Source organism: Oryctolagus cuniculus, chromosome 20, assembly GCF_051225735.1.
Source record: "Oryctolagus cuniculus isolate XC-2025 breed Fujian yellow rabbit chromosome 20, ASM5122573v1, whole genome shotgun sequence".
Classification (NCBI taxonomy): domain Eukaryota; kingdom Metazoa; phylum Chordata; class Mammalia; order Lagomorpha; family Leporidae; genus Oryctolagus; species Oryctolagus cuniculus.
Window position 1 is genome coordinate 41,948,626 of NC_142886.1, and position 15,498 is coordinate 41,964,123.

Sequence of the window (15,498 nt, forward strand, 5' to 3'; positions counted from 1 at the left end):
GGCTCCTGGCTTCACATTAACTCAGTTCCAGCCATTGTGGTCATTTGAGGAGTGAACCAGTTGATGGAGGACCTCTCTCTCTCTTTCTTCATCTCTACCTCTCTAAACTGTCTTTCAAATAAGTAAAAATAAAATAAAATAAAAAGGAAAGCATAATACTAGTAACCAACATCTGTAATGTATTTACTATAAATAACAGAATTGTTGAGCAAGGATTCAGAGCAAGCATACCAAAGTATTGCAAAAAAAAAAAAAAAAAAAAAAAAAAAAAGCCAGTGTGACCTGAGAATGTCTTTGTCAAGGCAGTAAAAGTCATTAATATTACCTAAAACTTTTTATTAAAAATACTTTTTAAAGATCCGTTTATTTATTTGAAAGGCAGAGTTACAAAGAGAGGGAGAGAGAGAGAGAGATCTTCCATTCGTTGGCTCACTCTCCAAATGGCTGCAACAGCCAGGGCTGGGCCAGGCCAAAGCTAGGAACAAGGAACTTCATCTGGGTCTTTCGTGTGGGTGCAGGGGTCTAACCACCTGGGCTGGCCATCTTCCACTGGTTTGCTAGGTGCATTAGCAGTGAACAAGTGCAGAAGTGGAACAGCCATGACTCAAACCGGCATTCATAGAGGATGCCAGCATCGCAGGCTTAACCCAGTATGCCACGAGGTTGGCCCCTTTATAAGTAATTTGAGAAGATGGAAAGTATGCATGAAGCGCTTATGTTGTGTGGTAAAGTACAATGACTGGCTCCAATTAGAACACTGGTAGAGTTGTTGGAATAGTAAGTTGGATAGCTACTTTTTTCTTGGAACACCATTTCTACTTGAAATAATGACATGGTTATACAGACTTGGCTGTTTGGTAGACATTTCCTGAAAATTAATAAATTGAACCTGTCACTCTTAAGGAAAATGGTTGACAACATTTGTTGCATAAACCTCATAAAATTTTAATGTTCAAGTGAAAATTAGAATTTTGGGAAATCTATACCCATCACTAAAATTGACAGCTTAAATGACTTCTGATGAGATTGGAGGTGATATCTGCAGATGTGATTTTTTTACATACCGTCAACATTTGTAAGTTCTGTCTAACCTGATGAACAAGTATTTTCCAAACAACCGACGCACAATGTTCTATAATAATGCATAATAAATGTAAAAATAATATAACCACACAAGTTAACATTAATATATTTTTACAAAAAATATTTCCCCAAACAAAAAATAGTGGGAGGTGTGGTATTATGTTTTGCAAATCTCTAATATTTAACTCAATGGAATAGATTCTCACATCTGCTTCTGCATTTAGTCTCCTGCAACATGCTGTTTTGGTTAAAATATATGAGGAAAATCCAGCCCCACACACTGTATTCCAGGGCAGAGAAAAATACTTAAGTAATCTTTCCATAGATATTCTTCTTTGATACTATATTAAGACTCAAAATTAAGTGTTTTTTTAAAGATTTATTTTATTTATTTGAAAGACATAGTTACAGAGATAAAGAAATCTTATCTGCTGGCTCCCTCCCCATCTGGCTGCAATGGCCAGGGCTGGGCCAGACCAAAGGCAGGAGCCAAGAGCTTCTTCCCTGTCTCTAACGTGGGTGCAGGGGCTGCTTTTCCCAGGCGCATTAACAGAGAGCTGGATCGGAAGTGGAGTGTCTGGGACTCAAACCGGCGCCCGTAGGGGATGCTAGGATTGCAGGTGGTGGCTTTACCTTCTTCAGCACAACACTGGCCCCCAAAAGTTAATTTCTTAAAAGTTGATTATAGGGGCTGGCGCTGTGGCTCACTTGGTTAATCCTCCGCCTGCGGTGCCAGCATCCCATGTGGGCGCTGGGTTCTAGTCCCGGTTGCTCCTCTTCCAGTCCAGCTCTCTGCTGTGGCCTGGGAAGGCAGTGGAGGATGGCCCAGGTGCTTGGGCCCTGCACCCACATGGGAGACCAGGAGGAAGCACCTGGCTCCTGGCTTCGGATCAGTGCAGCATGCCGGCCGTGGCGACCATTTGGGCGTGAACCAATGGAAGGAAGACCTTTCTCTCTGTCTCTCTCACTGTCTAACTCTGCCCGTCAAATTAAAAAAAAAAAAAAGTTGATTATAATCTGGACTTGAAAGCTATACCAATACATTATTTGTATTCTGTTATATTAAAATTCATTGAGGGGCTGGCACTGTGGCATAGTAGGTAGGGTAGGGGCGCCAGCATCCTCTATGGACACCAGTTCATGTCCTGGCTACTCCTCTTCTGATCCAGCTCTTTGCTAATGGTTTGGGAAAAGCAGTGGAAGATGGCCCAAGTACTTGAGCCCCTACCCCAATGTGGGAAACCCAGAAGAAGCTCCTGGCTTCAGATCTGCCTACCGCCAGCCATTGCAGCCATTTGGGAAGTGAACCAGCAGAAGAAAGACATCTCTCTGGGGCTGGCACTGTGGCACCTGCAGTACTGGCATCCCTTATGGGCACCAGTTCGAGTCCCGGCTGCTCCACTTCCTATGCAGCTCTCTGCTATGGCCTGGGAAAGCAGTAGAAGATGGCCCAAGTCTTGGGCCCCTGAACCCACAAGGGGGACCTGAAGAAGCTCCGGGCTCCTGGCTTTGGATTGGCACACCTTCAGCCATGCAGCCAGTTGGGGGGTGAACTGGCAGGATGGAAGACCTCTCTCTCTCTACCTTTCTGTAACTCAGCCTTTCAAATTATTAAATAAATCTTTAAAAAAGAAAGAAAGAAAGACCTCTAACTGTAACTCTGCCTCTCTAATAAGTAAAATCTTAAAAAAATTCATTGAAACATCTTGTCATTTGAAATTTTTTTTTAAGATTTATTTATTTGAGAGAGTTATAGAAAGAGAGGGAGAGGCAGAGAGAAAAGCTTGCATCCTCTGGTCCACTTCTTAGATGACTGCAACAGCCAGGACTTGGCCGGGCCAAAGCCAGAAGCTGGCAGCTTCATCTGGGTCTGCGCATGGGTGGAAGGAGCCCAAACACTTGGCCCGTCTTCTGCTGCTTTTCCCAGGCCGTCAGCCGGGAGCTAGATTGGAAGTAGAGCAGTCCAAACACGAACCAACGCCCATATGCAATGCTGCTGTTGTAGTTGGTGGGTTTACCCACTATGCCCCAGCGCTGGCTCCACATTTTTGTTTTTAAATGTTAACAAATTGCCTTCTGCTAATTTTCCAAGGCAGTGGATAAAACTATCCTTTTCCCATATAGCAATTAGCGTTTCTGATTTGTACATTTTAAGAGATGTGTTTCATTTTTTGTATTTTGCATTTTTAAAAAATCATTAGCGGCATAGTAGGTAAAGCCACCACCTAAAGTGCTGGCATCCCATATGGGCACTGGTTCAAGTCCCTGCTATTCCCCTTCTGATCCCACTCTCTGTTATGACCTGGGATAGTAATAGAAGAGAGCCCAAGTGCTTGGGCTCCTGCACCCATGTGGGAGACCTGGAAGAAGCTCCTGGCTTCTGGCTTTTGGACTGGCTCAGCCCTGGCTGTTGCAGCCATTTGGGGAGTGAACCAGAGGATGGAAGACACACTCTCTCTCTCTCTCTTTTTCTTTCTCTCTCTGTCTCTTCTTCCCTCTCTGTAACTCTTTCAAATAAATAAATCTTTAAAAAAATCATTAGTAAAAGTATATATCTTTTTATGGTTATTGGTTATTTTCCTTTTTTGTAAATTGCACTTCTCTATTTTTTCCCTTTTGATATGTTGATCATCCATTTCTTAACTAATTTGGAAGAGCTCATAGGAAAAACCAACTTCTGATGGTCATAGTACTGCAAATATTTTTCTTCATTTGTTTTAATTTCACAAGACTTGGAATGTCAATGGGAGATTTTATTTTTTCATGTTGCCACATTTATTATCTTTCCCATTATGGCTTTGGGTTTTACGTCATGTAACCTCACCTACTACAACTTGTAAAAATAATTATCTGTACCTCCTTCTCCTGATTGATTGGTGTTTTTCAAACAGTTTTATGAAAGTTAAAACCATCCAGGGTATGTGAAGCTCAGTTTTAGCACTAATCTAAATAAGATCTGTAATTGCATGTAGTGGAAACGTGATCAATTTCCGAGGGGATTTTGTTTGAAGATAACAAATCTGTGTGGAGACGTGATGTGTCTCATACTCCACGCCGTAATCCCTCCGTGTCTGCTGCTCTCTGCAGTTGCGGAAACGCGTGAAGCTTGAAGGGAAAGAACTTGAAGAATACTTGGAGAAAGAGAAACTAAAGAAGGAAGCTGCTAAAAAGCTTGAGCAATCCAAAGAGTGAGTTATCGCCAAATGACGAGTGTATGTAACCTGCCGTGGGCGCACTTCTGACTTAAATCCTCAGTGGAAGACACTTGGGTATTCTTAGGACCTACATTACTTTTGTTACATTTTGCAAATGGCTAGAATACCAAGTCCTTTCAGTATTAATATTAATATTTTACTACCTGGGAGTTCGTGTTTTACAAAATATCAGTCTGATAATATTGAATGTGTTACAAGAGGAGCTACTGTTGAGTAGTGACGTCGTAAATCTGACCTCGATGTCTCTTTGGGACTCCGCGATCCCCCTAGGGCGGACATAGACTCCAGTGACGAGAGTGACGTGGAGGAGGACATCGACCAGCCGTCGGCTCACAAGATGAAGCACGACCTGATGATGAAGGGGGAGGGCAGTCGGAAAGGAAGTTTCTTCAAACAGGCAAAGAAGTCCTACCCCATGTTCCCTGCTCCCGAGGAGAGAATTAAGTGGGATGAGTATGGCGAAATTATCAAGTACGTGAGCACAGCCGGCTTTTCTTTCTCACCGATGAAGTGCTGGCTGTGGTGTCCTTGCAGCTTTGCGACTCTGCTCTTTCTGGTTACTGTGTGCTCTGTCGATTTCTGAGTACCATGGCTTGAAACCTAGAGAAGCCTTCTGGTTTGAAATGTAAAAGTAGAAAGGTTGTAGAACATCTGGAGAGTCAATATTAAGGGGAAACTGGTGGTTTTATTACTTAGTTGTGTGAAAGGTTTAAAAAGATGACCGAGACCTCTCCTCCCACTCTCCCCCCACTCTTCGTGACTTAACAAAGAGCAACAAGGGGCGTGGCCGGGAGGAAGACCCAGGGTTAGAGGGGACTTTTGGTGGTTGGTGATCGCAGTCAGTCTGGGAAACAGGTCATGGGTCCCCTATGACACGCGTGTTTTAGTTACAAGAGAAATACGCAGCACGTGTGGAACTATGGGAAGTTTACAGAATCTACACCCACCGTTAGAAAAACAACTGAAATCGCGTGTTCTGGTTCCTCATTTGAAAACCACCCTGCTGTGTAAAACCTTCAGCGTTCCTCTTGCTTCCCCAGCGTCACACGTCACAGCATAATGGCAGTGATTTCTCACTCTGGCTTCTCGCTTGCGTTTCTCTGTCCATCATGGTCCTCGCTGTTGGTTCCAGCCCCCTCCGTTTCCTGCTGCTTGTTTTCCTTCGTGCCATGCCTTTGCCCAAGTTTTTCCTTCGGCCCTGTCCAACCTTCCCGTCCCAGGCTTCCAGGCAGCTGAATCTGGCCTTGCAAACCCCTAAACACAGTCAGGTCCCTCTCTGTACTTCCGTTGTATTTCCAGATTGCTACGTCAGCATAGAGTGGACACAGGTTACTCTTGGGTTTAATTAGAAAAATTCCACTGTCTGCTTGGCCCTTTGAGACCACGCTGTACAGCCCAACAACTTGGGCAGCGTTGGTGAGTGTGCTTGTCGTGAGTGTATTTGAAACATGGGGATAAGAATGCGGTGAGGTTGTATTTTTAAGCACTTGGCATGGTAGCTGGTAAGTGTACGAGGTTGCTGCTGTTACTGACATGAGAATGACAGCTGGAGACCCTGGACTTCAGGGGCTGAGAAGCTGCCTTAGCCATCTGGGTGCTGGGGTCCCGGAGAGGAGTCTGAGCAGATCTGGGAGTGGGACGTGGACACTTCACAGCACGGCAGTGTTTAACGCTTCTTTTCAAAGTTGGGATCAGAACTCTCTCTGATACTGGAAGTGGGAGTGGGAAGTTAGCTCTGCTAACTGTGCACTGAAATAAGGATGAAGGGTCAGGAGGGGCCGGTGACGCGGCAGTCAGCCTGCTCGCGGTCGTGCAGGTGAAGTCATCTGCTTTCTCTGGGTGGGACGGAAATCAGTGGGGGTCTTATGGACATCAAAGGAATCGAGTTCTTAAGTAGTGAGATTTGGCAGAGGAAGCCATAGGAATCGAGAAGAGGAATTGTTGAGATGAACGCGGGGCCAGTGTGCGCAGTTCCGTGAGAGCCACTCGGGTCCCCAGTGACCTGGGGGAGCCTTTCATTAGTGCGCAGGCTGTATGCCGAGGAGCACTCTTTCAGGCTACGCAGAACGCAGGCCACACAATCATCTGATCACTGATGTTATGAAACTGCTTTGGCTTTGGATCAAATGCATACTTAAATCTTGAAATACATGAAGAGTCTTGAAAATTATGCCACCTACTAGTTAGTTAGAAATATTATGTAATATTAGCTTGCTTTTTTACTACTTCTAATTAGAGACTTATTATTTAGACCAGAGGATTTCTTAGTGCCAGAACTTCAAGCTACTGAGGAAGAGAAAAGCAAATTAGAATCTGGTCTGACAAATGGAGACGAACCCATGGATCAGGACTTGTCTGATGTTCCTACTAAGTGTATTTCCACAACAGAGTCCATTGAAATAAAGTGAGTACTTCTGGGGTATTTTGAAAACAAATTACAAGAAAACATTGCAAGCACTTGAGTTATATAATTTATATTGTTTGAAAAGTAAAATTTTTGATTCTCTCATAGTAAATTTGTGCTTTTAAAACCCAATTTCTATTTTGTGAAATATGGTAGTATTTTCTCTTTGTTGATGATATTTGAATGTGAGAGTAATTAAATTGGTGGTTGAAGGGGTTAAACATTAAATTATGTACTAAAATGAAGAAATATTATTTCTGGCCTTTTTTGTAAGTCTGGTGGCAAGTGAAAGTAGTGTAACTCAAAGGTTTTTTTTTTTTTAAATTATTATTTGAAAGAGTTACAGAGAGAGGTAGAGACACATAGAGAGAGAGAGAGATCTTCCATCCACTGGTTCACTCCCTAAATGGCCACATCGGTGGGAGCTGAGCCAATCCAGAGCCAGGAGCTTCTTCCAGGTCTCCCACGTGGGTGTAGGGGCCCAAGGACTTGGGCCATGCTCTGCTGCTTTCCCAGGCTACAGCAGAGAGCTGGATCGAAGTTAGAGCAGCTGGGACTTGAACTGGTGCCCAAATGGGATGCCAGTGCTGCAAGCCAGGGCTTTAGCCTGCTGTGCCACAGCGCTGACTCCTCAAAGTTTTAATCTGTGTGAGTACCTGCTTGTTTCAAAAAATATACTCATTGACTCAAACTTGTCTAGTGCCCTAATGTCTAAAAAATAACATTGTAATCTGAAGTAGTTAAGAAATCTTTCTGACCCTTTCTTTTTAGTACTGTTAATGACACCAGTGAATGATCACTTTTTTAAGATTTATTTTACTTATTTGAAAGGCAGAGTTACAGAGAAAGATCTTCCATCCACTGGTTCACTCCCCAAGTGGCCACAGCGGCCGGGGCTGGACCAGGCCAGAGCCAGGAGCTAGGAGCTTTTTCCCAGATCTGCCATGTGGGTGCATTTGAACCATCCTCTGCTGCCTTCCCAGGCCATTAGCAGGGAGCTGGACTGGAAGTGGAGCAGCGGGGACTTGAACCAGTGCCCATATGGGATGCCTGCATCGCAGGGAGTGGCTTTACCTGCTACACCACAAACACGCCTGCCCAGGGAGTGTTTCTTGAAGTCTCAGCACAATGAGTTTATTTTTCCGATATTGTTGTTTACATATATTCTTGGGTATAGCCAAGATCTAACTAATACATATTAACAAAACATGCATGCATTTCTTAAATCTTCTTTTTATTTATTATATGCATTTCCTGATGACAAAAGCCATTAAAAGCACAGTTTTAGAACTAGTCTGTCAGAAAAGTCACCGTGTCTGATTACAGAGCCAGAGTCACCTACATAGACTACGAAGGCCGCTCTGACGGGGATTCCATCAAGAAAATCATTAACCAGATGAAGCCCCGGCAGCTCATCATCGTCCATGGGCCCCCGGAGGCCAGCCAGGACCTGGCCGAGTGCTGCCGCGCGTTTGGCGGGAAGGACATCAAAGTGTACATGCCGAAGCTCCATGAAACCGTGGATGCCACCAGTGAGACACACATCTACCAGGTGAGTGTGGCTGAGGGCCAGAATTCAGACGTTTCAGAAAAACCCACAGACAGCAGGGTTCTGCTCCTGACTACGGCAGACGGAGCCAGGCGCAGGAAACGAGAGTAGTCCAGAGAGACGGACTCTTACCCGGCGGTGGGGGATGGTTCCGCTTAAGGCAGCAGTGACGTCCGGATCTAGAAGGGGGCTCTACTTACCAGCGGGAAACAGTATTCTGGGCAGAAGCAGGAGGAAGCAGCGGGCCAGAGTACAGCGGTGGGAGACTGCAGGGAGTGTTCCAGAAGGGGCAGGAGGCCACGGAGCGCCGGAGGGCGAGACTCGCGTGTCTCTCGGAATCGTCTGGGGAGCTCTGGGGGTCGCAGGGACTCCGTGCGCCTGTTATACCACCCACACTGGAGGTGAGGCCTTGGCATTGTCATTTGTGAAAGTAAACCAAACCTGATTCCGAGGTGCAGTCAGGGAAGCAGAGTAGCCCTAAGGTCCTGTTGGATCAGTGCCCATCGCGTGGCATCAGGTGGAAGACCCGCAGGCGTCAGGGAATGATAATAGTGGTTTGTATTTAACTCGTTAACTTGTACTCTGGATTTCTCTTCCCTCTCCTCTTTGCCTGTCCAGGTGAGGTTAAAAGACTCCCTCGTCAGCTCCCTTCAGTTTTGTAAGGCCAAAGACGCGGAGTTGGCCTGGATAGACGGTGTGCTGGACATGAGAGTCTCCAAGGTGGACACGGGAGTTATTTTGGAAGAAGGGGAGCTGAAGGACGACGGAGAGGACGCTGAGATGCAGGTGGACGCCCCTTCCGACTCGAGCGTGATCGCGCAGCAGAAGGCCATGAAGAGCCTGTTCGGGGATGACGAGAAGGAGGCGGGGGAGGAGAGTGAGATCATCCCCACTTTGGAGCCCCTGCCGCCGCACGAGGTAGAGAACAGGCTGCCCTGCCCTTCCTCACTCGCGTGGCGCTGGTGTCGCGGCCTGTGTTTAACCTCTCAGAGTATGTGGCACATGTGGGCCCACTGGGTTTTAGAGAACATTACTCAAGACGTGTGTGTGTGTGTGTGTGTGCGCGCACGCACACGTGTGTGAGTTCTATATGGCAAAGGAATGACGACATTTTACAGGAAACATTTGGTGAGTCTTTAGTATGAACTTTTTTTTTTTTTTAAGATTTATTATTTTGTTTGAAAGTGAGAGAGAGGGAGAGACAGAGAGAGCTTCCACCCACTGGTTCACTGCACAGATGGCCGCAGCGGCCGGCACTGAGTCAGGTCGAAGCCAGGAGCCGGGAGCTTCATCTGGGTCTCCCGTGTGGGAGGGGCCCAAACACTTAGAGCATCCTCCGCTGCTTTCCCAGGCACGTTAGCATGGAGCTGGAGCAGATGTGGAGCAGCCGGGACTTGAACCAGCACCCGTTTAGGATGCTGGCATCGCAGGTGGCGACTTTACTTGCTACATCACAATGCCGGCCCCTAGTATGAACTTGTGAATTACGCAGTCTGCCAGGTGTAGGACTGCCCTTTGCCAGGGTTGTTTCCCAGAGCATCATACTCTGGCACTCCGTTTTGTGTGTTTTCAATTCAGTTCAGATCACTTAGTAAGTATAGCTGTAATCCTCGCCTAGTATTTACCTGTTTTCAAGAGTTATCTATTTAATTAGGGAAGATTCTAGGTACTTAAACTCAGAACGGTATTAAAGCTCCAAGTCCCGCATGCATGACAAGTGATGCCTTTAGCCCTGCTGTAGAATTGAGAGAACAGAGAGCTTCTTTGAGTGCTGCTCTTGAAACTGGGAGGAGGAATTAGAGGGTGTTTTCTTTGTGTGCAGAAGCTAGCGCTCTTCAAAGCCGTTTCAAAGCAGGAGAGTTCGCAAGGACCACTTGCCCTTCTGATTCTGAAAGATGTGGCTTTCGTGGCGTTCCCTCTGAGGGAGGACAGAGCCCACAGAGAATTCGCCTTGCGTGAGCACAAGCTGGGGCCTGGGAGGAGTGCTCGGGTCAGTGCTGCCTGCTGGCACTCCTGGACCCTCAGGCAAGTGGGGGAGTGGAGCCCCTCCCATCACCTCAGTCCTCTGCTGTTGGGAGGCATGACTGATGGCAGTGATTGCAAAACTTTCCCAAAATGGGAAGAGCTTTGTAGTGCTAAATAATGAGGTAGCATCAGATAGCTGCCCGGAATCGATGTACAGTCTCGAAATGATCTGTCAGAGGGCCTCGGGGAGACACAGACTGCTTTTGGCACAACTGTGTGTCTGATGTTTTAGTTGAACTTGCTCCTTCCTCTTTGGCCTTACCCAAGGTTCCAGGACATCAGTCAGTTTTCATGAATGAACCAAGGCTCTCAGACTTCAAGCAAGTCCTTTTACGGGAGGGAATTCAAGCGGAGTTTGTCGGAGGTGTACTTGTTTGCAACAACCAAGTAGCAGTCCGAAGAGTAAGTTTGTTTTTAATTTTGATAAGGGCTGAATTGATCAGGTGCTTCTGATGTTTTCTCATTTTGAATTCCATAATCATCGATGGATACTTTTATAAAACTGAAGATCAGTCATTTATATTTATCATGATGACTTTGAAAAGGCTTATAAAAATGACTTTGAGGTGATACACAATTTTGTGATAATTTTTCTTATTTGATTCCTGGCGTTTCTTCTTTCTCTGTAAAATTCATGACTTGAAGGCCGGCGCCGTGGCTCAATAGGCTAATCCTCCACCTTGCGGCGCCGGCACACCGGGTTCTAGTCCCGGTCGGGGCGCCGGATTCTGTCCCGGTTGCCCCTCTTCCAGACCAGCTCTCTGCTATGGCCAGGGAGTGCAGTGGAGGATGGCCCAAGTGCTTGGGCCCTGCACCCCATGGGAGACCAGGAAAAGCACCTGGATCCTGGCTCCTGCCATCGGATCAGCGCGGTGCGCCGGCTGCAGCGGCGGCCATTGGAGGGTGAACCAACGGCAAAAGGAAGACCTTTCTCTCTCTGTCTCTCTATCTCACTGTCCACTCTGCCTGTCAAAAAAAAAAAAAAAAAAAAAATTCATGACTTGAATACTGTGAATCAGAGCGGCCTGTTTCCTGACCAGTCATGAAGCCAGCCGCTAGGTGTACTTGGATTATTGTGTCTCTGGGTTAATGAATAGGAAATGTACTAAATAACTTTTTTCATAAACTTTGTAGACGGAAACTGGACGCATTGGACTAGAAGGCTGCCTTTGTCAAGACTTCTATAGGATAAGAGACCTTTTGTACGAACAGTACGCCATCGTGTGAAGGACGTGTGCCGAGAAGCGTCTGCCTGGCCTTCCCCAGAGAAAGGCTTCTGTCTACTCCAAGCTGTGGCTGCTTTGTTTTGTGACGTACGGAGAGAATCTGCCAGGAAAACGGAACGCGGATTAAATTTTTTCAAAAATGTAAATAGAGCTCACTTTGTTAATGCTCAGCGGGGCACTCTCCCTTTCGGCTTTCAGAGCGCTGAAGTCCTGGACAGGTCCGAGAACCGAAGGCGACAGCTTCCCGCACACCTCCCTTATCTGGAAGGGTATTTTACTTGAATAAAACAATGCAGCTTAGCCAACCAGTTCATGGCCTTAGAGAAACACGTTTGCATGAATTCTTGCGAACTGTTTCTTGTATCTTCTGGAATGAAAAGTGAGACTTACTTATAAAAGATGTGCTACAGAAAAAGAAAAAGAAAAAAAAAACACCAAAACTGATAAAACAGTTTTTTGAAGCTTAGGCATTTAGAAAACACAGAATCTATGTTACAACTCTGAATTCCGAGATGCAGGCTTTGCACATGGAGTCTCTGTATTTCCGGTCATTTACTCTCACGTGAGGTTGTACACATTTTGTGTAGAAATCAATTTTTACTTCTCCCATTTCTTGTTTCATCAAGATCTTGTCACTCAGTTTGAATTACAACACTCTTGTTTGGCTATGCATATGTAATACATAATTCAAAATACCTGCCTGGTGTGAGACTGCTCAGTGCTCTGTTTCAAGGAAACAAATGTTGCACCTCACTTTTGTAAGGTGGTGGTGTACCTGAACTACGAAGCGTAGATGCTTCCATCTTTGGCTTGCTCTCTCCCAGGGTTACCCGAGTAGCGGCTGGATTTTACACACGTTACTCAGAATAACGCTCATAGTGAGTTGGAAAAGGACTTCCTTTCTGTGTTGCTGACTTTCCTGGTGAACTATAAACCACTGTTTCTCGAGTGAAAACCGAAAACCTGCAGTTTTCACCGAAACCTAAGCAGTGCGAAAACTGGGTCACCCTATTGTCATCTCATGATGCTTTCCTTTGTAGGAAGCAGTTTAATCACGGCAGACTTTCATGCTTATTTCTAAATGACGTAACCCTGCTCTTCACGCTCTGTGTTGTTAGCAGCAGTGACTGGTCTTGCCTAACTTTATGGGGCTGTGTACATCATACCAGCTGGTGTCAGATTAGAATTAATATGTCACTATTTCAAATGCTTAGTGTAGAGTATAATGCTAATGCAGGGTTCCAGCCTTCTGATACAGAAAACCAGATGCACAAAACAATGTTGATGATGAATAGAGAGTATGGTTTCTTTTTAGTGCATTAAAAATTTGTCACTTAAAAAAAACTCTTATTGCTGAATCAGGTGAGCCTATAATACTGTTTATATCCAGGGAGAGAAGCTCTGCATTTGTTTCATGGTTTAAAGCATCTAATCATACATCTCACATCATAATACTGTTCTTCAAAAAGTGTCTCTTGGCTAGCCTTTTTATTGTCCTATGAACAGGTGTTAAATTTTGAAGTACTGCTTGAAGATGACTGTGTTAAATAATGTCATTGAAAGAGCAATACTTTTACCTGTTTCCAATTGGCAAGTTTACTAAAATTTCTAGGACTTGTTTAGCCTCAGTTACTTAGGAAAAATACATAAGTGACTGAGATAAATCAGGAACTCGGAGAAATTTCTAGACCTTTATTAGTTAGAAGAATAAATACAACTTGGACTATTAGCATCTGCAAATAATTTGATTAAAAATAAATTATTATTTGTTGCATCAGGATTATAAATGTCAAATATTGGGGTCATGACCCAGTAGGTGGCCTGAAAGAGAGGAAGTCAATTTTCTGAGGAGAGCCATTTGCCTCTTTTTTTTTTTTTTTTTTTTTTTTTACTTTGAGATACAATTCACATAGTGTACAGTTGGCTGGCATTGGTGTACACAGAGTTGTGCAACCATCGCCGCTGTCTAATGCCAGAACCTCATCATCCCACAGAAAGGAACACCATACCCATCACGACCGTCGCCTCACTGAGAGTCATGGCGATTTATACTTTTTTCTATGAGTCTTAGAGTTTTACCTAAGGGCAGGGTCCAACTTCATTCTTTCGTGTGTGGATACCCAGTTATCCCAGCACCGTTTGTTGTGAGGAGTGCTTCTTCAAGGAATTGTCTTGCCGCCCTTGTTGAGAATTGTTCTCCATAAATGTGCGAGTTTGCTCCTGGGCTCTCGTTCTCCTCATGGATCCGTATCTCTGTCGTAGTACCACACTGTCTTGACTACTTTGTAGTGGTAAAGCCTTTGAAATCAGGAAGTGAGAGTTCCCCAACTGTGTTTTCTCTTGAGCTTGTTTGGGGTCCTTGCATTTCTGCATGAGTTTTACCAATGTCTTCCCAAAAGGCCCATTCACATTTAATAGGAAAAAAAACAAAAAGTTAAGATTTACGACTTAAAATCTTAAAATGTTATGGCTAACAGGGGCTAAAAAACCATCTGGTTCCAGCCACTGACTTTGGCATTGAACGAATGGGCCTGTGAAAGGGAGAGGGTTTGCCTGAGAGCCACGTGGCTGGTTCAGGGCAGGGCTGGGCTGGGACTGAGCCCCGGGGAAGCCAGTGTTGTCTACACTGCTGGCTGTGTGGCTTCCGATCGCTTCACCCAGCACAGTAAGTTCAGTTCATCTAAGAATGATGAGTAGCCACGCTGAGGGTACTCACGGGCTGAGACAGACTGATATCTCATCCCATAGACAGGAGAGGTGGGAGGGGAAAGAGGAGACGTCCCCTGCAGTTGCCTTTGGCTGTAAGGTTCTAGTTTTATCCCAAGGTTACCGTCCTTCCAAATATCAGTTAACTGATATCGCTCAAGACAAAGGATGCCGACAGTGTTAGTGGTTCAGTGATGTGACCGAGAGTCTGTTCCAGGGGTGACGATGGGGTGAGTGGCATTAACGTGGAAATGAAGATGCAGCAGGGCCTTCGGAGATGCCCACTTGGGAATATCGCTCCCCCACCCCCACCTCTTCTTTTGCTTATCGTTTATCTGTTATCTGTTTCAGCTGTGTTTATGGGAAAATACCCAAAATTAAAAAATAAATATGAAAGCCCTGGACTTTGCTGGAAGTGAAGCTATCCAATTTGCTTTTCCTGCTTCTATTTCTCTTCTCTCCCTACCACCACATTTGCACACAGCTCTGTGTGTGTGTGTGTGTGTGTGTGTGTGTGTGTTTTCCGTTGGCGTTTTTCACTCATTGCTAGGGCCCATTTTAATTTAGCTCTTTTGAAGTCAAAATGTGATGCCCAAGGGCAAAATAGAACTTTGAGAGTTTTCACTGGAGTTGAGACCCAAACGCGTGTCCTTTTTTTGTGAAATTGTTAATGGATTCCATGGATCTTTTTCCAGTTTTTGATACTGAGTAAACATCTCAAGCGGATATACAAAGGATTTATGAGGGCTTACTACATTGTTTTCTGAGCTTGTGTTGACTATAATGCTTAATATCCAGTTTATGATATGTATTTTTTTTCTAACACGGGTTTTTTTTTTTTTTTTTTTTTTTTTTTTTTTTGACAGGCAGAGTGGACAGTGAGAGAGAGAGACAGAGAGAAAGGTCTTCCTTTGCCGTTGGTTCACCCTCCAATGGCCGCCGCTGCAGCCGGCGCACCGCGCTGATCCTGGCAGGAGCCAGGAGCCAGGTGCTTTTCCTGGTCTCCCATGGGGTGCAGGGCCCAAGCACCTGGGCCATCCTCCACTGCACTCCCTGGCCATAGCAGAGAGCTGGCCTGGAAGAGGGGCAACCGGGACAGAATCCGGCGCCCCAACCGGGACTAGAACCCGGTGTGCCGGCGCCGCAAGGTGGAGGATTAGCCTATTGAGCCACGGCGCCGGCTTGGGGTTTTTTTTTAAGTACTAATTGATCATTTAGAAGTAGCAAAGTCCTTCAAAGTTCAAAGCACTGTGGGAAGGGTGCTGTGTTGCCCTTGCTTCAAATATTTTC

The 15,498-nt window shown here is 45.3% G+C and overlaps 1 protein-coding gene across 1 annotated transcript in view; it reads left to right on the forward strand.

The window, feature by feature from the left end:
- CPSF2 (cleavage and polyadenylation specific factor 2) overlaps window positions 1-14,623 on the forward strand; it is a 33,950-nt gene extending 19,327 nt beyond the window's left edge. The window contains exons 10-16 of the mRNA XM_017349356.4: window positions 4,171-4,271; window positions 4,569-4,769; window positions 6,550-6,702; window positions 8,029-8,254; window positions 8,870-9,169; window positions 10,544-10,678; window positions 11,411-14,623. Coding sequence (XP_017204845.1) covers window positions 4,171-4,271; window positions 4,569-4,769; window positions 6,550-6,702; window positions 8,029-8,254; window positions 8,870-9,169; window positions 10,544-10,678; window positions 11,411-11,503 — 1,209 coding nt within the window. The 3' untranslated portion in view covers window positions 11,504-14,623. The remainder of the gene's footprint in view (window positions 1-4,170; window positions 4,272-4,568; window positions 4,770-6,549; window positions 6,703-8,028; window positions 8,255-8,869; window positions 9,170-10,543; window positions 10,679-11,410) is intronic.
- Window positions 14,624-15,498: the final 875 nt, after the last annotated feature.